The sequence below is a fragment of the Tursiops truncatus genome, chromosome 15 (assembly GCF_011762595.2).
Source record: "Tursiops truncatus isolate mTurTru1 chromosome 15, mTurTru1.mat.Y, whole genome shotgun sequence".
Classification (NCBI taxonomy): Eukaryota; Metazoa; Chordata; class Mammalia; order Artiodactyla; family Delphinidae; genus Tursiops; species Tursiops truncatus.
In genome coordinates, this window is record NC_047048.1 from 80,124,066 (window position 1) to 80,147,800 (window position 23,735).

Consider the following 23,735-nt stretch of genomic DNA (forward strand, 5'->3'; position numbering starts at 1 on the left):
CCTTCTTCCCTTTTTGGAGAATGTGGGTGGGAAAGGGAAAATGGAGGTGGTGAGGGGATTTTTCTCATGCTCTTGGAAACTTTTCTTTCTCTCTCTCCTCTCTCGATTTTGTTTAACATAATGCGCTTTAAAATATGATGGAAAATAAACATTCACGAGCCAACAGATAGCACCATTCTCTCTGCTTTGATCTTTCTAAGCCTATCTATGTATTTATATAATATGAAATACTTCCAAGTACATTGAAGGGGAGACCTTTGTCTTTAAAGATGATCAAAGAGCTTTCTCCGTTCCGCATTTACTCCTATGTTCTCAGTCTGGGCTCAGCAGCCTCATAAAAGATGTATTAGAGAATATCTCATTGATCTCAAAGGAAAAGTTCCTACATCCAGGAAAAACCTTCATGAACTTCAGGGGTTCACATTTCCCATACATCACAGGGTTTGAAATATTTACAGTGCATGCATTTTAAAAAAATTGTGGCTTATGTGTAACTATTCTCTCTCATGGCCCTCAGAGGGGGAGTATCAATCATTCCATCACCTTCCCCTGAAACGAACTACTACTTCCAAGAATTCTTGGAAGTAAGTCATGGAATCTGTGAGAAGGAAGCTAAAACGCTAAACATGGATGCTTTTCAAAGAAGGATTTTAGTAGGAGAAAAAGGCCTGTCTTGTTAATGGGGTTCCACGATGTCGTACAGAGCAGGGACCCAGCAACGGCTTTCTGCTCAGGGTTCCTTCCACGTTTATGATCTCTATCTCTTCCTGTCTGGGACACTTATTTATTTACTACTTCCTGCCGTGAGCGGGTGACCCTGTGGTATGATTTACCTTCCCAAGGAAATGAAGATTTTCTGGCTACTTTAATGGAAAACATTCCAGGATCTCTACTCTCCTATCCCCTGGCCACTACCTCTGTCATTTCAAGAATACAAGAGTCTGGGGGTGGGGGAAACACTTGTGGAGGATGAAGCGAGAAAAAGCAGGATTGGGTTGTGATGCTGATCTGACCCTTGTGGAGGGAAAGAGGGGAGCAAGCAGGGGAGGGTGGAGAGAGCCTCAGACTGTGAGCATTTTGCACATAGTCTTGGATAACATAATGGGGGGGCGATGGGGGGCTTCAGAACAGATTGCCCATTAGAGGAGTCCTGCACTGGGCAGAAAGGCTCCAGCCCCCGCTTGTTAACTTCCAGTTTGCAAAGGAAACCAGTGTGGGGCCTCTAAGAGCCCAGCAGTGGGCTGGACTCAGCCACAGAGTACTTCATTTGGCCCAAGTGTCATCTTTTGAAATCTGCCTGAGTGTGCCGCAGTCTCCACCGCTCCCAAACGTCTGACACCTGGCCTGCCTCCCTGACATAATACTGCTTGCCCGGCTCCTGTGACCATTTGAGTTTGCCTCTCCTGCCTATAGACGTCATTAACCCAGCTCCTTCTAAGTTTACATGCATCTAGACTTCAGCAGATTAGAGCAGGAAATTGACTTGGACTCGGGGAGGCTGTGCACTGAATTGACAAGAGCAGGCTTCAGAGTCCGACAGACTCGAGTTTGAATCCCCAGTCTACTGACTGCTGCTGTGTGACCTTACCCTCTCCTAGTCTCGGGCACCATAAAGCTCTAAAATGAGGCCAACACAGCCAGTGAGACCCCCACCCCCACCCCATCCAGCTCGAACACTGAGTTTCTGCAGCTTTGCTCTTTCAAGTGAACTGAAGAAAAGTGGAAAGTAAAGCAGGAAGGCAAGCCAGGCTCTTGGAGAGCCAGCATGGGGCAGGAACTGAGGAGCTGTGCCCACCCTCCCGGCCCAGAGAGGGGATGACCATCCTGGCAGTGGGAATGATGCAGAAGCCCAAAGAGCAGCTTCAGCAGGTGGCATTTCTACAGGCTCATCTAATGTGGTTCTGCTTAGAACTGTAGCTGCTGGCTCTTCACATCACTGCAGAAGACAAAGTATGAGAACCAAATCTGTCTCTCTGCATCTTACTTCCCTTGGTCCACAGCGCGCCTCTCTTCCCTTCTCTGGCAGTTACAATCCTGCCCTTCTTTCAAGACTCACCTCAGGGTTGCCCGCAATCCCTCGCCAGCTCCTCCTGGCAGCGCTCCTAGAGCCAACTGCCACCCTTATCTGAGCCTCAGGCATCTCCCGCCTGGACTGGACCACTGGCTTTGATGAGCCTCTTTGGCTTCACACTGGCTCCGTGGAGTCCCCTTTCCACCCAGCAATCAGAGATAAACATCAACCAATACGGAAACCAAGCCCCAGGTTTTTGTTTACTTCTCTGCGGACCACCTGGTCATCTTTCAGTTTCCCTGACTCACAGTGCACTTCGCATAGACACACAAATTCACTCCCTCCCTCCCTCACCCACTTTTCTTCCTCTGCCTGGATGATTTGTCCCCCTTTCTTGATCTGACTAACTTCTACTCACTCCCAGATTGCAACTTCCATGGCCCGTTTCTCAAGGGAACGTTCCCTAAGCCCTCATCCATCCCCACTTCCCAACTGCACTCATAATTCCTCATAAATGTCTATATCTTCCTTCATTGCACTTAAGAGAAGTAGAAACCCTACGTTTATTTCTGATGTGACTGGAATGTGTCTCCTCTGCTAGGACGTACACCGGCATGAGATCAGGAACTGTTTTGTTCACCACTGTATCTCTAGCAGAGTGCTGGGCATATAATCAATGCTCAATGCAGTCTTGATGTATGAATGATTGAATGAATGAATGAATGAAGCTAGCTAGTTACTCCCATGACTCATTGCTGATTCAGTATAGATTAACACATTGCATCTGGCCATTGTGTGACCGTCTCCCCAGAGAGGGAATCTGTTGTTTGCCTTCATCTCCCTAGTCTCCTTTCCCTTCTCCCAACTGTTGTATGAAGATGGGCATTTGGGGGAAATGTCCTTTTTGGAAATTGGTTAAGAAGGTTTCTTCCGTTGTACCTAGAACCTAACTGTCTTTGTGCCGAAAGAGAATAAAAATATAAACATATGCCCTCTTTCATCTCTTAAATATCTACACGAATGCTTCCAAATTATCACCCTGTTAAAAAATAACTTGGGAGTGGCCTCAGTGACAATTGCAGTTGTTATCAGGATGCTTTGCAGTCCTCGTCAGTCCCTTCCATCTGTTGTCTATAAAGTGTTCAGCGCAGTGCCGGGGCATGGGTTCACGATGCCTGTTTGCTGCGGCTGCTATTTCTTGTTCTCCCCACATGGCCAGCCTGTCCATAAAAGCCTGGGTTACCCCGACCAGACTGTTTCTTGAACATGCCTAGAGGGTCATCACCTCCAAGTCCCGTGGATGCACGTGGAGGAGCCCAGCCTCCAGCGTGTGGTCAGGGACATTCTCTTCAGGAGGTGACTCGAGCTGAGATCTGAAGGAGGATGAGTCATTCGTGCAAAGATCTGGCAGAAGAGCGTTCAGGGCAGGAGGACTAGCATGGGCAAAGGTCCTGAGGTGGAAGCAAGCTTAGTGCATCGCAGGAAAGTAAGAAAACGATGCAGCTGGAGGGAAATTAACGGGAGTAGTAGCAGCTCGGGAAGCCGATCAAGCCGGGCAATCCGGTAGGGAGTTTAGGTTTTGTTCTAAATGGGGTTCTGAGCAACTGGACATTTTTAAACAAGAGACCAAAAGTCTGATTTATGTGTATAAAATACCACTCAATGCAAATCAAAACTACAATGAGGTATCACTTCACACTGGTCAGAATGGCCATCATCCAAAAGCCTACAGATAATAAATGCTGGAGAGGGTGTGGAGAAAAGGGAACCCTCCTACACTGCTGGTGGGAATGTAAATTGGTGTGGTCACTATGGAAAACAGTATGTAGGTTCCTCAAAAAACTAAAAATAGTGCTACCATGTGATCCACCAATCCCACTCCTGGGCATATATCTGGAGAAAACCATACTTTGAAAAGATACATGCACCACAATACTCACTGCAGCACTATTTACAATAGCCAAGACATGGAAGCACCCTAAATGTCCATCGACAGAGGAATGGATAAATAAGATGTGGTACATGTATATTATACAGTGGAATATTACTCAGAGCCATAAAAAGAATGAAATAATGCCATTTGCAGCAACACGGATGGACCTAGAGATTATCATACCAAGTGAAGTAAGCCAGACAGAGAAAGACAAATATACCAAATATCATTCTGGCTGACACTGGACTGACACATTCAGTCTAGACACTGAATTGTAAGGGGAAGCGTGCAATAACGGATGTGAGGAGAAGGCTTAGAGTCCGCGTGACCTCGGACAAGTCATTTGAAAGTCATTCATTGAAATGACTTTCAAAGTCATTTGACTTTCAAAGTCATCAATGAATGACTTGAAATGAGTTTCAAGTCATTCATTGAAAATTAAGTGACATAATGGCTTCAGTGCCCCCAACGCAGGTCCCCATTCAATATAGGCCACTGTTACCTACCTTTTCTGGGAGAGGAACTCCCCAAGATTTCTCACATTTTAAAAATTCTTTTATGACACAAATTTTGATAGTCTTTGTTATTAAAACTCTAAGACATTAATTGACTGCAGGAGATGTCTCTGGACCAATTATAATGAAATACTATTCTGAAGGGAATCATGTTATAGCAACATATTAGGATTTTCCTTTGCTGGGACTTTACATCCTTTTAAGATGCTGGCTGCTGCTCTGAAGGCTTCAGGCTGTAAGTGCAAAGTAAACTGTGTCTCCATTTTGGACACAGCTGTGGGTGCCCGATGGGGTGAGTGATCACACAAGCCCATTGTTCTCTGGACAAGCATCCCCGCCTTTTGCAACAGGCAAATCCACTGGCTAAGCTGATGCCAATCTGGGCACTTCAAAGCAACTGCCATGTTGAAGCAACTTCTCTGTCTAAAGATACACACGATCTTATTTCTAGACAAGTGCAAGCACGTTTCAGATGATGGGCTTTTTCTTTTCAGACTATGTTAGATGTATTTCATGGGAATTGTGACGATGGGTTGGAGATTGTGTTTTGTTTTCCCATTTCTTCCCAGTATGGACAGTTAAAGTATCATTTTCATAAAGGTAAAATCGTGACTCTCATGCGAATATAAAATGAACTCATGTCTAAGATTTTATTAAACTGAGTAATTAATGAAAGAACCAGAAAAAAAGTTAAAAGAGCATTTGAGGATCTAGGTATCTGGAGACAATTCAATACAGTAATATTGGGATAGGATTGCAGGGCTGGACACGAATCTGATTAAAATCCAGCCAACAAGGTAATAAACCATTAACATTTCAGGTTATCTTTTCTTACTGAACAGAAGTTACTGGCTTCTTTAACTGGAAAAAAAAAATCCACAAGGTAGCAAGTAACTTTACTAAGTCAGGACCTTTAATCAATACCCTTTATAAGATTCGAAACCTCCCTTCCCTCTAAATGCTTCATCTCTGCTCGATTCTCCAAAGCTGAGTACCCATATTCATGTGAAACCAACGCACAGCACACTGAAGGGACAGTACTAGAGTGGGCAGACTAGCCAGGCCTCGAGGTCCATCTTCTGGACATCTCAGGGGTCATTCTTACTGAAAGCCATCAAAAAGAGTGGCCAGAGAGTCAGAGAGCTTCCTTCCTCTTAGACAGAAATAGGAGCTCTCACCTTGGTGCTGTGTGTCTCTTTACCTTCCAAAGACTTGAACCTAAGGCATCGCATCTCTCATCCTTAACCACGCATTAACTAACCAAGTAGCCAGTGAGCACCTACTGTGTGCTGGAATCTGGGGATACAGTAAGAGCAGGAAAGTGTGGTCCCTGCTCTCCTGGACGTTATGCTCTGCGGGGAGACATACCAAATAGATGATCGCCCGCTTAATGAATTAAATACAAGGGTCATAAATCCTGATATGGAAAGGTGTTAAGAAAAAAAATGGGGAGAACTAGCTTAGTCTGGAAGAATATGGGTAACAGGGCATCACCTTTCAAGGAAAGGACACTTTAAGTTCATCTGAAAGGATGAGAGGGATTTCACAGGGAGCAGGGGGGCAAGGTGCTAACTGTTTCACGGGGAGCAGGGGGCGCAAGGTGCTAACTGTTTCACGGGGAGCAGGGGGCGCAAGGTGCTAACTGTTTCACGGGGAGCGGGGGGCAAGGTGCTAACTGTTTCACGGGGAGCAGGGGGGCAAGGTGCTAACTGTTTCACGGGGAGCAGGGGGGCAAGGTGCTAACTGTTTCACGGGGAGCAGGGGGCGCAAGGTGCTAACTGTTTCACGGGGAGCGGGGGGCAAGGTGCTAACTGTTTCACGGGGAGCAGGGGGGCAAGGTGCTATCTGTTTCATGGGGAGCAGGGGGCAAGGTGCTTAACTGTTTTGGGTAGAGGGGACAGCTTGTGTGAAGGATTCGAGGACCCCAAAAGGGTGGCGCTCCTGAGTAGCTGGTGAGGAAGTGACGCCATGAGGCTGGACAGGAGAGCAGGAGCCTGGAAGTTTGGGCAGAGTTGGGGCTTCATCCAAAGGGTGCTGGGGAGCCGTCGAAGGGCCGTAGGGTGAGGAATGACACGATCAAAATTTATGTCCCTGGAAAGTCCAGCACTGGGAATAGTGCTGGTAAATACTCAGTAAACATTGGCAGAATTCGTGAAGGAGCACAGGGCTGGCCCGAGGGGAAGCTTCCCAGGATCCCTGGCTGTTAGCTCTAACTCAGCTCTTTGCTTTCCAGTTGAATCTCATAAACTCACTCAACCTCAGACAAGTAAGGCTTCATACCATCCCTCTAGCTGAGGATCTGTGGTTCACCATGGATGAAAGAGAAAATCTCCGCAGGCAGCAATGACCCTCACTGTACACCAGCCCTTAACGCTTCAGGCCCTTCTTCCTTCTTTGAAAAATGAGTGAACAGTGGAGATGCCCCAGGGAGGTAACGCCCTTCCCAAACTGCAAAAACATTTCAAGTTTTCTTGACAAAGATTTTAAAACGAATGCGCCATCCAACCAAGAGCTAATGCACAGGGTATGTTAGGGTGCAAGGAAATGGGCAGTTTCATTCAAGGGTCAGGGTGGGCAGATGTGGAAATGACTCAGACCTCGCTGGAGGGCCGTGAGCAGCCCGGAAGGGGGAGCCCCAATGATTTCCACCTGCAACTCCCCTCCCACAAATGTGTCTGTGGAAATAACAGGGGGAGTTGCAGATAGTTGGCTATCAAGGTAATCATTTCAGCATTGTTTGCAATCGCTAAAAACTGGAATTAGCTAAAATGTCCCCAAATCAGGAAGTTCGAGTATGGGTCATTCATACGATGGAAAACCATTCGGCTATTTAAAAGGATAGTGAAGAAAACTGTTTATAGGCTGAGGAAGAAGTTCACAATCTATTTTTAAGTGGGGAAAAGCAGATTATAAAACTGGATGTATCATAGATTCTTATTATGTTTTTTTAAACATCTTTATTGGAGTGTAATTGCTTTACAGTGATGTGTTAGTTGGTGCTGTATAACAAAGTGAATCAGCTATATGTATATATATATCCCCATATCTCCTCCCTCTTGTGTCTCCCTCCCACCCCTCTAGGTGGTCACAAAGCACCAAGCTGATCTCCCTGTGCTATGCGGCTGCTTCCCACTAGCTATCTATTTTACATTTGGTGGTGTATATATGTCCATGCCACGCTCTCCCTTCGTCCCAGCTTACCCTTCCCCCTCCCCGTGTCCTCAAGTCCATTCTCTACATCTACGTCTTTATTTCTGTCCTGCCCCCTAGGTTAAAATATAATTGTTACTCTAAGTATGTGTATGAACATGTAAGTTCAAGAAAAGGTCTGGAAAGACACAGCCAAAGAAGTAACAGTAGTGACCTGTGGTTGGTGGCACTGTAGGTGCTTTTGGTTTTTTCTATTTTCTTATCGTCATTTTGTATTCTTTCTTTTATGAACTTTCATCGCTTTTGTAGCAAGGAAAAAAAGGCTCATGTACAAAAATGTGCATGATCTCCTAGGATCTCAGCTGCTGTAGATTTTATGGAGGATTTTCAGTGCCTCTTTGCCTGCAAGGAGGATTTGATTCTCCTTAGTCTTCTCAGATATACATGCATGTGTTTCCCCAAATCCACAGACCTGATTGTGGGTTTAAGATGGTATTTTTCAGCAGTTGGCCATCCAATTCCATTTTTGTGACAGAAAAAGAAAACATTATTATGCCAAAAAAAAAACCGGCATCAGTTCTCAACCAATGTAATGGGAGGATTGGTCGTTTCCGCTTTATTTATAAACTGTATGTATTAGGGGCTAGTGGGTATAAAAAGGATAATTAACTAAATTTGATTTTTTAAAAAAGGCAGCCGGAAGGATGCATACCAAAATGCTGTAAATAGTTACCTCTGAGTGGTGGGATTGTAGGTGATTTTCACTTTCTTCTTTTTGCTTCTCTGCATTTCCTAATTTTTCTGTAATGCACTGATATAATAAGGGAAGGAGGCGATTACTTTAAAACCCACAGAAACAAATTGCATTCTTTTATTGACAGCAGAAAATTCCAGTAAGAAGGGGTTTTACCATTGCCGTCGTTACAACAGGTGGTTTTGCGTTTTTTGGAGGACTGTGTGGCTTACAGAAAGAGCATGGGTCTGAGAATTAGGAGACTGCCCGTGTTTTGATCCTGGCTGTATAGACTAGTCACTCACCCCCTGCGTCTTTGTTTCATTGCACGTGAATAAATGAACATTGATGGAGCCTCGCCTATGCGCCTGGGTACGTGCTTGATGCTGGGGAGAGAGCAGCAAATCGAGTGAGGTCTGGTCCCGGAAGTCATGGAATTTCCAGTTCCAGTCGGGAGAAAAACAAGCACCAGGCAAAGGGCAGTAGAATCATCTTGACACTTTACAGCCAAGCATTACTGAGCACTTAGCAAATGCCAGGCACTGTTCAATGAGCTTTCTACACTTACCAACCCATTTAATTCTCACAATAACTCCATCAGGTAGATGGTACTATTATTCCCATTTTACAGACAAGGAAACTGAGGCCCAAAGAGAGTAGCTAATTTACTCAAGGGCACACAGCTAGGAAGTCACAGAGTCAGGATTTCAACCCAACTCTGTGCTAGGCTGCCCTCTACCGTATAACTAGGGGGGTCATAAATTAAATCAGGACCGTGAGAGGGGAGAGACTGGACCTGGTCTCAGGGTGGAGGTAATACTTGCTGGAGGATCTGACATTTCACCTGAGACCATGCCCCACACTCCCCAAGGATGGGTAGAAATAAATCAGGCAAACAACAGGGACGGGGCCTCTGGGGTCGAGGAAACAAGATAAATGAGCAGCTGTGACTGGGTGCTAAGCGAGTGGTATGGCTGCAGTGGTTACTGGCAATGATAATGACCGTGAATTCTTTCGCCCCTGCCCCCAGATGCTCTTGGCCAGGGCACTTTATGACAACCACCCCGACTGTGCCGATGAGCTGGCTTTCTGCAGAGGAGACATCCTGACCATTCTGGAACAAAATGTGCCAGAAAGCAAGGGCTGGTGGAAGTGTTTGCTTCACGGGAGGCAAGGCCTGGCCCCTGCCAACCGCCTTGAAATCCTCGTGGAGGCCCCTGCCGACAGGCCCTGTCCCCCTTTCCTGAGAGGCCCGGAAGATGCTTCCACCAGCTCCCAGGAGACCTATGAAGTGCCCACCCTGCTCAACCCCTCATCTCCAGGCCCTGTGTATGAGCAGATGAGGAGTTGGGTGGAGCGGCCTCTGCCTCCCACCGTCCAAGTCTATGAAGTCCCTGACCCGCCTTCCAGCGCCAGAATCGTCTGTGAAAAGACTCTAAGATTTCCAAAGCAGGTAAGCCTGTTTCTGGACAGAAGAAATAGGACAAGGGGTACGTAGCACCCAGGGGCTTAACTACCCTTGAATCGTGGGTGTCCATCAGGAGATCAAACATACAAGATGGGAACCAGGTGGCCGGGGTGAGTGGATGAGCTTGTGTTTGGCGCCCACTTTGGTTGTCATTAACACTCTGGGCACCCTGACGGTTTCTGGCTCACCGAGACACCCACACTTTGCAGGAAACTAAATGCTTAGTCAAGCTGTACGTGAAAGCATCTCAACATTCATGGTGGTGTTTTTTTACGCCAGGAACACTAGGATGGCTCGTGGTAAACGGAGGGGTTGGATTTCCATGGGTCAAAGGCAGGAAATCACTCATCAGATTTAAAATTTGTATTCCTTTCCATCCAGAAACTTTACTTTCAGAATAGCTGCAGAAATATACAAGAAGGCAGAAATAGATCTGGATGAGGAGGCCATAGGCACTATAGCGTTATTTGTTACAGGGAAAGATCCAGGATGCCTAACTGTGTATTCATGGGGTATTTGTTCCGTAAATTTCGGCATAACCTATGATGAGCTACTATGCAGCTGTGAAAAAAAGATGAAGCAGTCCTGTAAGGTATTTATAAGTGGGGACAAAGAACCATTTAAATAAAAACCAACCTAACAAAGAAAAACTCAAAAAAAAAAATTGTGTGTGTATGTGTGCATTGAAAAGAATACACACCAACGGTGGTTACGCTTAGGAAGTGGAACTGGTTAAGGAGAAAGTGAAAGAAGGCATTAAGCAGGGACCTTTAATTTATTCGCTCCTGTGTCCCCAGCATCTGGGACCATGCCTGGCATGGGGTGGGTACTTGATAAATATTTGATGAACAAAGAGACTAGGAAGTTGATTTGTGCGTTAGGCAGAGCATGTGTTACATCTGTAGTTTTTAAAAATAACAATTTTTTAAAAACAGAGGAAAAGAAGCGCTCAGTAAATGCAGAATGAAACTGTTTTTTTTTTTAAAGAAGGAAAGGAGTTAAGAGAAAAATAATGTACTGTTTTTCCCCAAGCCCTGGCCTTCATGAAGTGTTAAGAATGTAGAACAGATTTGCATATGGTCTTCAGTCACTGCAGGCATTTCCTGCCGTCACACACTTTGCTTTCAGCTCAGATGACACATCCCACCCGGCCCCAGCTCTGCATGGAAGTCCCGGCGAGGTCTGTGTCCAGGAAGGCCCACTCCTCCCCTGTATGTGCTGGCCCCCACCCCCCAGCTCCCCCCCCCCCGCGAGCAATATCCCACCTACCATGCAGGCCTCCTCCACACTAGCTTCTTCAGACAAGGTGTTGATTCCTTAAGAGATTTTGAGTACTTCAGATTTCCTAGCTCCCCGGGGCTGCCATGCAGAGAACCAGCTGTTACACAGAACAGCTGCCACTCGTAGGCACTGGCTGCAGACACCAGAAGGAGGCAGCTCAGTCTCCAGCATCCATCCGTGAGGTGGACCCCAAGTCACTTTTCGGGAACAACTGGCCCAGATCTAGGCCTGGCACACTCAGCTGTCATCTGAGCAGCTGACTCGGTGCTGGCTTCTCTGAGAACAACAAGTGGCCTGGGCTGAAGTTAATTGAGTTGCTTTTCAAAGCCACTAAAAGACACACACAAAAAATCAAAGGCCCCCAAAAAGGACAGCAGCTGCCATGTCCACTGTTCCCCGGGGATCCCAAACCCCCAGCACAGTGCCAGGCTCCTGCAAGGTGCTCTGTAAACATTTACGGAACGAATGAAATGACCGGATCCAACCTAAGGCTTCACAACCATGGACTCACTGTCAACTTCTAGACTGACAACGGTATGGAAGGAGAGATGACTTTACCTCATCAGAAAAGGGCCAGGGCATTAGCTGTAACATTTGTCCTTGACATGAAACGTGGAGCTCTCACTGGTGCAGGCTGCGGCCACGGACAGAAACCACGGCTGCCAGAGGGGAATTTAGAAGCGAGGGACTCCTCACCACTCAAGCAGGTCTTGCTGTGGCCCCAGCAAAACACCTGGGGAACTTTCCTTCCTTTCACTCCTGCTTAAGTTCCCTCCATCGCTGCCCTGTCTATATTTTTGCTCCCTCCCGCCTCCCTTTTTTATTGCCTTCTCCGTGCTTGGGGGTCTTTTAAAGCAAGAGATGCCATCTGTGGCTTAGAAATCAGGAGTCCAGGTTCACTTGGCCTTGGGGGCAGCCACAGCTATGCTGGGTGATTGGAGACATCCCAGCACCCCTCTGTACTTCTCTTTCTTGCTCTGTATCAAGAGAGGGTGGGGCTCCATCATTTCTAAGTTCACCTCAAGTTGTATCTTTTGGTGATTCTGAATAATTTTGCTTCTTCCTCTACTACAAGAAGGAAGGAGCTAGAAGAATGCAAGATGATAATCAGTTAAGAATCTTCTGATTCACAGAAAAGGCAGACATCTTCTCTAAGTTCGGGTAATCTAGCGGTGAGCCTTGAGTCTGAGACCGCCCAGAAAATATTCCATTCTGAGCAGAAGCGGACATTGGTAAAACCGAGCACGTCCAGCCATTAGCTTTGAGCTGTTTTCCGACGGGCGGTTCACAGGGTTGGTACACGGCCCGGGGGACCCATTTCAGAGATTCCCCGGGTTGAATATCTCTAGATTAAGGTTGGCCAAAAATTAAAAACCAAGAAGGTGGAAATATGTCACCTGTCTCAAGTTGTCCTAATAAGGGATTCTCCGTCTTTCTAGCTGGAAGAGACCCGTGTAGATTAGAACAACTCTTCGCTTTACAAATGAGGAAATTGATTCCCAGGGAGGTGAAAGGCCCATCCAGGGTCATACCCTGATGAGTACTAGAGACCAAAGTTTCTTTGTTGTGTCTGTCTCTGTCTACACCCCTGGGCTGACAACACCCAAGGCAGAGCCCTTGGCCTACGCTTGATCTTGTTCACCTGGCTCTGTGGCTGACGCTATCTATTTTGTTTTATTGAAGTTTAACCTATAGATCCTAAGGGTATGTAGTTCAGTCGCTAGTATCCGGATCTAGAAAAAGAACGAAACTAACATCCCAAAAGCCCCCTCCCACCTCTCCCAGCCACTTCCCCCCAGGGTAACCACTGTCTTGAACTTTGTTTTACTTTTTACTCCAACTTCCTTAATATAACATGCCGGCCTCTCTTAAAAAAATAATAAAATAAAATGACCATACAAAGAAGGTATTTGATTTTGGTTTAAATTCAGAGAGGGTAATCTTTTGTATTTCAAGTAAGAAGGTCAGATTTCCTGATGAAATTGCTTTTAGACCCTCTAGTTCTCGACCTGGAGCTTCCTTCTGTCCTCCAAACCTTTCAAAACCACGTTTCTCAAAACAGGTTCCTTAACTGATTGCCATCTACATTTTCTGAGAAACACTGGGCATTTTTGAACTGACTTCTTTCCACCTAAAATTCCAAACACAGGAAAGTCCCCTTGTAGTCTGTAGGTTGTCTCTTGGGCAAGTGTGACCCACAAAGTCAGCTGCATAAATAAAATGGACCTGTGGTGATTGGGGAGTGGTAGGCAGTGGAACCGTGTTTGGACAGGCTCTGCGGTGGGAGAGAGCTCGCTGTGTTCCAATAAGGAGGGGGGTGGGCAGGGAGGAAGGAAGGTGATGGCTGACAACTGGGGACACACCATGCATAGTCCCTGGGGTTGGGCAGGGCATGGCCTGCAAGGAGCTTGGAATTAACCCAGAGCATAATGGGGAACCGTTGCTGAGTTTGTCCTGGACAGATCAGCCAAAGACCAGCAGGGACCAAGTCCGGTTTACTAATCTGCGGCAGTGAAGGGGATCACAGAGCAGAGGATCAGGTAGCACCTGTAAAGCCCCCCTGCCTGCCTCATTCACGGCTGCATCCTCAGCATCATTAGACAAATATTAATAACCCAGCGTTCGAATCACAGCCTGGGATCCCTAGAGAACAGCAGAATCACCCGGGAAACTTGATGATACAGCAGTTTTTCAGTTTCTCCATCAAGACTCAGAAATTCCGTACCACGGATGCGGAGCCCAGGAATCTGCATTCCAGCCTGCTTCCCAGGTGAGGCTGATGCAGGCAGCTATGGGCCAGCATGTGAGGAAGACTGCCCTCCACCATGGACCTCCCCAACAGCGTGCTGCTGTTCCCAGTCTCAGAGCGAAGGGCTTCCAATTAGAGGTGCCCAGAGAACATCCCAGTGTGTCAGAGCTGCCTTTGCTGGCTCATGACCCGTGGACTCAGTGGTGACGTTTCTTTCCCTCAACTCTTCTTTTTCTCCCCAAGGCCCTCTTCACAATTCCCAGGCCTGCTCGGACCTCGTTGCCAGCTCTGCCTTGCCAGGTGTACGATGTGCCTGCCCAGAGCCGGTGCCTGCCAGCCCTAAAGGTGAGCCTCAGCCGTGGCCCTGCTCTTCCCACACCTCTCCATCCATTGTGGGGTCTCAGGGTCACGCAGACCCTGCATTTCGGCTTTACCACTGAGATATCTCCTGGAGCATCAGTCCTGACTCCAAAGGACACATCTTCCCTCAGAAACCAGCTTTGTGCCCAGGGAGCCCAGACCTACTCACGAGAACATTACTACTATTTGAATTCTGAATATTTAAAACTTTTTTACTTTTCATTTGTAATAGATACTTTATATCCACGCATATGTATACACACAAACATACACATACACATATCTGCACTTTTTTTTTTTTTTTTCGGTTTCCAAAGCACTTTTATTTTGGCAGGCGCGATCTTAGTTCTCCTGCAGTGGGAGTATGGAGTCTATTTTTTTTTAATAGATCTTTATTGGAGTATAATTGCTTCACAATACTGTGTTAGTTGTGTTGTACAACAAAGTGAATCAGCCATATACATACATATATCCCCATATCCCCTCCCTCCAGAGCCTCCCTCCCACCCTCCCTATCCCACCCCTCTAGGTCATCGCAAAGCACCAAGCCGATCCCCCTGTGCTATGCGGCTGCTTCCCACTAGCTAACTATTTTACATTCGGTAGTGTATATATGTCAGTGCTACTCTCACTTCGACCTAGCTTCACCCTCCCACCCCGTGTCCTCAAGTCCACCCTCTGTATCTACCTCTTTATTCCTGCCCTGTAACTAGGTTCATCAGTACCTTTTTTTTTTTTTAGATTCCATATATATGTGTTAGCATATGGTATTTGCTCTTCTCTTTCTAACTTATTTCACTCTGTATGACAGACTCTGGGTCCATCCACCTCACTACAAATAGCTCAATTTCATTTCTTTTTATAGCTGAGTAATATTCCATTGTATATATGTGCCACATCTTCGTTATCCATTCATCTGTCGATGGACACTTAGGTTGCTTCCATGTCCTGGCTATTGTAAATAGTGCTGCAATGAGCATTGTGGTACATGACTCTTTTTGAATTATGGTCTTCTCAGGGTAAATGCCCAGTAGTGGGATTGCTGGGTCGCATGGTGGTTCTATTTTTAGTTTTGTAAGGAACCTCCATATTGTTCTCCATAGTGGCTGTATCAATTTACATTCCCACCAACAGTGCAGGAGGGTTCCCTTTTCACCACACTCTTTCCAGCATTTGTTGTTTTTAGATTTTTTTGGTAATGGCCATTTTGACCGGCATGAGGTGATACCTCATTGTAGTTTTGATTTGCATTTCTCTAATAATTAGTGACTTTGAGAATCTTTCCATGTGTCTCTTGGCCATCTGTATGTCTTCCTTGGTGAAAAGTCTATTTAGGTCTTCCACCCATTTTTTAACTGGACTGTTTGTCTTTCTGATATTTAGCTCCATGAGCTGTTTGTATATTTTGGAGATTAATCCTTTGTTGTTTCATTTGCAAATATTTTCTCCCATTTTGAGGGATGTCTTTTTGTCTTGTTTTTGGCTTCCTTTGCTGTGCAAAAGTTTTTAAGTTTAATTAAGTCCAATTTGGTTATTTCTGCTTTTCTTTCCATGACTCTAGGAGGTGGGTCAAAAAGGATCTTGCTGTGATTTATGTCATAGAGTGTTCTGTCTACATTTTCCTCTAAGAGTTTTATAGTGTCTGGCCTTACATTTAGGACATTAATCCATTTGAGTTTATTTTTGTATACAGTGTTAGGGAGAGTTCTAATTTCATTTTTTACATGTAGCTGTCCAGTTTTCCCAGCACCACTTATTGAAGAGGCTGTCTTTTCCCCGTGGTATGTTCTTCCTCCTTTGTCATAAATTAAGTGCCCATATGTGCATGGGTTTATCTCTGGGCATTCTATCTTGTACCATTGATCTATATTTCTGTTTTGTGCCAGTACCATACTGCCTTGATTACTGTAACTTTGTGGTATAGTTTGAGGTTGGGGAGCCTGATCCCTCCAACTACGTTTTTCTTTCTCAAGATTGCCTTGGCTATTTGGGGTCTTTTGTGTTTCCATACGAATTGTAAACTTTTTTGTTCTAATTCTGTGAAGAATGCCATTGATAGTTTGATAGGGATTGCACTGACTCTGTAGATTGCTTTGGGTAGTATAGTCATTTTCACAATATTGATTCCTCCAATCCAAGAACATACTATATTTCTCTATCTGTTTATGTCATCTTTGATTTCATTCATTAGTGTTTTTTTTAAATTTATTTTTGGCTGCATTGGGTCTTCGTTGCTGCACGCGGGGCTTCTCATTGCGGTGGCTTCTCTTGTTGCGGAGCGTGGGCCCTAGAGTGCGCGGGCTTCAGTAATTGTGGCATGCGGGCTCAGTAGTTGTGGCTTGCAGGCTCTAGAGCGCAGACTCAGTAGTTGTGGCGCATGGGCTTAGTTGCTCCGTGGCATGTGGGATCTTCCCAGACCAAGGATCGAACCTTGGTCCCCTGCATTGGCAGGCGGATTCTTAACCACTGTGCCACTAGGGAAGCCCCTCATCAGTATTTTATAGGTTTCTGAGTACAAGGCTTTCGCCTCCTTAGGCAGGTTTATTCCTAGGTATTTTATTCTTTTTGTTGCAGTGGTAAATGGGAGTGTTTCCTTAATTTCTCTTTCTGATTTTTCATTGTTGGTATATAGGAATGCCAGAGATTTCTGTGCATTAATTTTGTGTCCTGAAACCTTACCAAATTCATTGATTAGTTCTAGTAGTTTTCTGGTGGTATCTTTAGGATTCTCTATGTATTGTATCATGTCATCTGCAAACAGTGACAATTTTACTTCTTTTCCAATTTGTATTCCTTTTATTTCTTTTCCTTCTCTGATTGCTGTGGCTAGGACTTCCAAAACTATGTTGAATAAGAGTGCCAAGAGTGGACATCCTTGTCTTGTTCCTGATCTTAGGGAAATGCTTTCAGTTTTTCATCTTTGAGTATGATGCTTGCTGTGGGTTTGTCATATATGGCCTTTATTATGTTGAGATAGGTTCCCTCTATGCCCATTTTCTGGAGAGTTTTTATCATGAGTGGGTGTTGAAATTTGTCAAAAGCTTTTTCTGCCTCTATAGAGATGATCATATGGTTTCTATTCCTTAATTTGTTAATGTGGTGTATCACATCGATTGATTTGTGTTATTGAAGAATCCTTGCATCCCTGGTATAAATCCCACTTGATCATGCTGTATGATCCTTTAACTGTTTTGTTGGATTCTGTTTGCTAGTATTTTGTTCAGGATTTTTGCATCTGTGTTCATCAGTGATATTGGTCTATAATTTTCTTTTTTTGTGATATCTTTTTCTGGTTTTGGTATCAGGGTGATGTTGGCTTCATAGAATGAATTTGGGAGTGTTTCTCCCTCTGCAATTTTTTGGAAGAGTTTGAGAAGGATCGGTGTTAGCTATTCTCTAAATGGTTGATAGAATTCACTTGTGAAGCCATCTGGTCCAGGACTTTTGTTTGTTGGAAGATTTTTAATTACGGTTTCAATTTCATTGCTTGTGATTGGTCTGTTTATATTTTCTATTTCTTCCTGGTTCGGTCTTGGAAGGTTATACCTTTCTAAGAATTTGTCCATTTCTTCCAGGTTGTCCATTTTATTGGCAAATAGTTGATTGTAGTAGTCTTTTATGATACTTTGTATTTCTGCGGTGTCCGTTGTAACTTCTCCTTTTTTTTAAAAAAATTTCTGATTTTATTGATTTGCATCCTCTCCCTTTTTTTCTTGATAAGTCTGGCTAAGGGTTTATCAATTTTGTTTATCTTCTCAAAGAACAAGCTTTTAGTTTTATTGATCTTTGCTAGTGTTTTTTTCATTTCTATTTCATTTATTTCCTCTCTGAGCTTTATGATTTCTTTCCTTCCACTGACTTTGGGTTTTCTTTGTTCTTCTTTCTCTAGTTGTTTTAAGTGTAGGGTTAAATTGTTTATTTGAGATTTTTCTTGCTTCTTGAGGTGAGGTTGAATTGCTATAAACTTCCCTCTTAGAATTGCTTCTGCTGCATCCCATAGGCTTTGGGTCATCGTGTTTTTGTTGTCATTTGTTTCTATGTATTTTTTAATTTCTTCTTAGATTTGTTCAGTGATCTCTTGGTTATTTAGTAGTACACTGTTTAGCCTCCATGTATTTGTGTTTTTTATAGTTTTTTTTTCCTGTAATTTATTTCCAATCTCATAGTGTTGTGTTCAGAAAAGATGCTTGATACGATTTCAATTTTCTTAAATTTTCCAAGGCTTGATTTGTGACCCAAGATGTGATCTGTCCTGGAGAATGTTGCATGTGCACTTGAGAAGAAAGTGTATTCTGCCACTTTTGGATGGAATGTTCTATAAATGTCAATTAAATCTATCTGGTCTATTGTGTCATTTAAAGCTTGTGTTTTGTTATTTATTTTCTGTTTGGATGATCGGTCCATTGGTGTAAGTGGGGTGTTAAAGTTTCCTACTCTTATTGTGTTACTTTCGATTTCTCCTTTCATGGTTGTTAGCATTTGCCTTATGTACTGAGGTGCTCCTTTGTTGGGTGCATAAACATTAATTATTATATCTTCTTCTTGGATTGATCCCTTGATGTAGTGTCTCTCCTTATCTCTTGTAACAGTCTTTATTTTAAAGTCTATTTTATCTGGTATGATTATTGCTACTCCAGGTTTCTTTTGATTTCCATTTGCATGGAATATCTTTTTCCATTCCTTCACTTTCAGTCTGTATGTGTCCCTAGGTCTGAAGTGGGTCTCTTGTAGACAGCATATAGATGGGTCTTGTTTTGGTGTCCATTCAGCCAGTCTGTGTCTTTTGGTTGGAGCATTTAATCCATTTACATTCAAGGTTATTATTGATATGTATGTTCCTATTACCATTTTCTTAATTGTTTTGGGTTTGTTTTTGTGGGTCTCTTCTCTTTTGTTTCCTGCCTAGAGAAGTTTCTTTAGCGTTTGTTGTAAAGCTGTTTTGGTGGTGCTGAATTCTGTTAGCTTTTGTCTGTCTAAAACGCTTTTGACTTCTCCACTGAATCTGAATGAGAGCCTTGCTGAGTAGAGTAATCTTGGTTTTAGGTTTTTCTCTTTCATCACCTTAAGTATATCCTGCCACTCCCTTCTGACCTGCAGAGTTTCTGCTGAAAAATCAGCTGATAACCTTATGGGGATTCCTTTGTGTGTTATTTTTTGTTTTTCCCTTGCTGCTTTTAATGTTTTTTCTTTGAATTTAACATATGTTAGTTTGATTAATATGTGTCTTGGTCTGTTTCTCTTAGGGTTTATCCTGCATGGGACTCTCTGTGCTTCCTGGACTTGGGTGACTATTTCCTTTCCCATGTTAGGGAAGTTTTCCACTATAATCTCTTCAAATATTTTCCCAGCCTTTTTCTTTTTTTCTTCTTCTTCTGGGACCCCTATAATTTGAATGTTGATGCATGTAGTGTTGTCCCCGAGGTCTCTGAGATTGTCTTCAATTCTTTTCATTCTTTTCTCTTTACTCTGCTCCTTGGCATTTTTATCCACCATTCCATCTTCCAGCTCACTTATTCATTCTTCTGCCTCCGTTATTCTGTTATTGATTCCTTCTAGTGTATTTTTCATTTCAGTTATTGTGTTGTTCATCTCTGTTTGTTCTTTAGTTCTTCTAGATCTTTGTTAAACATTTCTTGTATTTTCTCAATCTGTGCCTCCATTCTATTTCCAAGATTCTGGATCATCTTTACTATCATTACTCTGAATTCTTTTTCAGGTAGATTGCCTATTTCCTCTTCATTTATTTGGTCTTGTAGGTTTTTACATTGTTCCTTCATCTGTGATATATTTTTTTGCCATCTCATTTAAAAATTTTTTTTAAAATTTTTTATGAGTGGGATTGTGTTCCTTTCTTACTGGTTGTTTGGCCTGAGGCTTCCAACACTGGAGTTTGTAGGCTGTTGGGTAGAGCTGGGTCTTGGTGCTGAGATGAGGACCTCCGTGAGACTTTACTCTGATGAATATTTCCTGGGGGTCTGAGGTTCTCTGTTAGTCCAGTGGTTTGGACTTGGAGCTCCCACCGCAGTAACTTCTTCCCCACCCCCAGTACATGAATCAAGATCCCCCAAGCCACATGGGGTGGCAAAAAAAAAAAAAAAAGAAGAACAATAACATAGTAAAAAATAAAATTAGACTAGGAAACTAACAGATATATTAGAAAGAACATAAAAATAAAAATATACATGAATCAGCAACTGGAAGGTACATCACTACCACAATAGTAAAAAAGAGGATGAGGGAAAAGAAAAAAAAAGGAAAGGAAAAAGAAAAAAAAGGGGGGGGGAAGGCCTTGGCTGTGGAGGGCGGGTCCTAAGCAAGGGCGGGTTTGGGTGGTGGGCAGGGCCTATGCTCAGGACCCACAGGGCTGGAAAAGGCCCTGAGGGCTGTGGCGGGTGGGGCTTAGGCTCAAGGAACAGAAGGGGCCCAGGCGTGCCCCCCACCCCTGGTCTCAGAGGGCGGGGGACCTCACCTGGGAACCCAGCAGGCTTCCTGGGCTCGAGTAGGCAGGGCAATCGCCCTCCGCTCCTCTCCCTCTCCTCCCGGAGGGCCCCTCCTGCCTGCCTTTCTTGATCTCCATGGCCTCCCTCCTCTGCCCCTCGGACCCACGCGGCCTTGAGGGGGCTTTGGCGGGGCAGCTACCAGCTGCGGAGCTCAGCAGGCTCCCTGGCCCCAGTGGGAGGGGTAATCACCGTTCACTCCCCTCCCGCTCTTCTTGGAGAGGCCCTCCTGCCTGCCTCCCCTGGTCTCCCCAGCCTCAGGGGCACCAATCCTGTCTGGCCCCCATTTCTTCTCCCCGCTCAGTCCTCCCATGTCCTACCAGTTCACTTGGGGGTTCCTCCCGTCTCCTTGGGCATCAGGGTCCCACACCAGCAGCCGGCAGGTGCCCTAGTTGTGGGGAGACGCTAACTTGGTGTCTTCCCACACTGCCATCTTGACTCCACCCCCCTGCACTTTTTAAAAGTAATAATATCATGAAGGATATACATCTTTTTTGTTGTTTTTTGGCTGCGTTGGGTCTTCATTGCTGTGCGCAGTCCTTCTCTAGTTGCAGTGAACAGGAGGGCTTCTCTTGTTGCGGAGCACAGGCTCTAGGCACGTGAGCTTCAGTAGTTGCAGCACACGGGCTCATTAGTTGCAGCACATGTGCCCTAGAGCGTGTGGGCTTCAGTAGTTGTGGCGCAGGGGCTTAGCTGCTCCGTGGCATGTGGGATCTTCCTGGACCAGGGCTCGAACCCATGTCCCCTGCACTGGCAAGTGGATTCTTAGCCATTGCGCCACCAGGGAAGTCCCACATCACAGTCTTAACATTATCATTGGTTATCTTAACATTGATTATCTCTGGGGGAGGAAATTTTAGGTTTTGGGATTTTTTTAAACTTATTTGAATGTTACTAGTACATCACTTCTGTAAGACATGCTTCGTTTAATCAGAAAACAACTTCACTCACTTCTCAGCCCATCAAAATTGCCCGGTGGCTGTGTTCTGCCCTGCCCATCAGTGCACATCGGAATGGCCTGGGTGCTTCACCCACGCCTGCATCCTGGAACCACACCCAGGGGCGCTGATGTTTGAGGTCTGGGTGGGCCCCGGGCAGCAGTAATTTTAAAGCTCCCAGATGGTTCTGGAGCACAGCCAGGGCTAAAGGCCACTGCTCTAGTCTAAATAAAAATTCAGGCCTTCTCTGTGACTTCCTGGTCATAATTAGTCTCAATGGAGGAATTTAATGTTCAGTGCAGGCAATACCCGAAGTTCCTACTATATTTAAAGCGAAAGCTCGTGCTCTCTCAGCTTGTTTGCAGGGCCTGGGCTCCTGCTGCAGGGACGGAGGGCTGGCTGGATTCTCTGCTAGTTCCCCACCTCGGGTTCCTTCTCACTGGGTGACCTCAGGCTCCTGCGGGGCTGAGGGGAAGCAGGGAGGCAGGGCAGAGGTGGAAAGGTCCCGCGCGGCTGGTTCTGTGGGAGGGATGGTGCAGTGTTACCCCATGGAGGCAGTGAGCACTGCAGGCTGATTCTTTCTCTTCGGGGACATTTTTGCGAGTGCCAACCCCTCCCCGCCTCCCCCGATTGCCAGGTATCTCTCTCTCTCTCTCTCTCTCTCTCTCTCTTTTTGGCTGCGTGGCTTGTGAGATCTTAGTTCCCAACCAGGGATTGAACCTGGGCTCTCAGCAGTGAGGGTCTGGAGCCCTAATCACTGGACCACCAGGGAAGTCCCATGCTGGGTATCTCTTACCTGCAAGTTGCACAGGGTGGGCAGATGCTTCTCCTCTGGCCGGTGGCTGAAGGTTCCTCCCTGAGCTCCAGGCAGCCAGTCATCTCCAGCCTCACCCTCCTGAGATGCTCTCACCCTCTAGGCCTGGCTCCAGCTCCCATGCAGCCCACGTCTGGTCCACAGAGAACGCACGGGCTCCCTCAGCCGCAATGGACCCCAGGGCCAGGACTGGGGGGCGGGTGGGGTATGGAGAATGGGGCACTTTCTCCCCCAAAGTTTTAAACAAAGACACATTTGCAGGACTTACTTCACTTGCCTCGCCCTCGTCCCGGCCCTGTGGATCATTTCTTTATTCAAAATGTTGATATTTTGTTCATCACGATTTTTTCACATCAATTGCGATTTTAAAGTGTATTGCATTAAAATATTATTTATCTTAGACACTGAGTTTGTTGGTGCACCTTTAAATGTTATGCCAAGGCAGGGGCTTCCCATTGCTCCGCCTGGTCCCTGCCCTGAGAACAGACCCCCTCAGCCCAGCCACCACCCTGTGCTTTGTCAGAAGATTCTCACCTTTAACTTTTCTCAAGCAGAGTTAGACATCGTGCACTATGACCCCAAGCTCAGGTGGCACAGCTCAAATCTCGGAAGGTTCCGTGGGGCACTTTCCACTTTGCCTGAAGGGAGTGAAAAGCATCCTTTCCTCCCCCCACTGAGAAGGGGAGAGCAGGACACTCACAGCCCAGCTCGCTCCAAAGATACCCCCTCTCCAAATTCCAGCTTTTTCTCTCTTTCTTTGCAAAACCTGTTTTGGTGCTCTCTCACCTCGCTTTGGAACATGGAACCTGTTTTTTTTATCCTAAAATATGTATTTCCTAATTGTTGCACCCAAAAAGAGCCTATTATCTGTAGAGGCGCCATGTCTTTTGCTCATTACTGGGTGTATATATGTCATATGGTTCAGTGTGTAGTCGTTAGTAGGCACTCAGTAAATATTTGCAGGATGAATACATGACTTACAAGCACAGGAAAATTTCTGCTGAGAAAAACAAGAAAGGAAAAAGACATAGTAAGTCCCAATCTTATATTTATTCTTCTTTAATTCAATCTTAAGGTGAACTAACAAGAGGAAATGAACTACCGTTTTTAACTGCAGCTGCAGCTAATTCTCTCTATAGTTTGTCCCCACCTTCAATCTAGAAGTCACCTTTTCTAAAGCACAGAGTCCATTGTTGAAAATATACCCAGTAGAGCACACACTTCCACCATGAAAGCATCATGACTGAAATCCCCCAAGTCTTCAGTGATTTGTGTTTTCATTTGGA

General features: G+C 45.2%; 1 protein-coding gene across 3 annotated transcripts in view; it reads left to right on the top strand.

Moving 5' to 3' along the window:
• Positions 1–23,735, top strand: part of CASS4 (Cas scaffold protein family member 4) — a 49,180-nt gene that overhangs the window by 16,942 nt on the left and 8,503 nt on the right. The window contains exons 1-3 of one of the 3 annotated variants that reach the window (XM_073793116.1): positions 6,344–8,714; positions 9,373–9,795; positions 14,084–14,185. In XM_073793116.1, coding sequence (XP_073649217.1) covers positions 8,691–8,714; positions 9,373–9,795; positions 14,084–14,185 — 549 coding nt within the window. In that variant the 5' untranslated portion in view covers positions 6,344–8,690. Of the gene's footprint in view, positions 1–6,343; positions 8,715–8,741; positions 9,796–14,083; positions 14,186–23,735 lie in introns of those variants that run through there. The other 2 variants (XM_033840696.2, XM_019943824.3) reach the window with 2 other exon arrangements.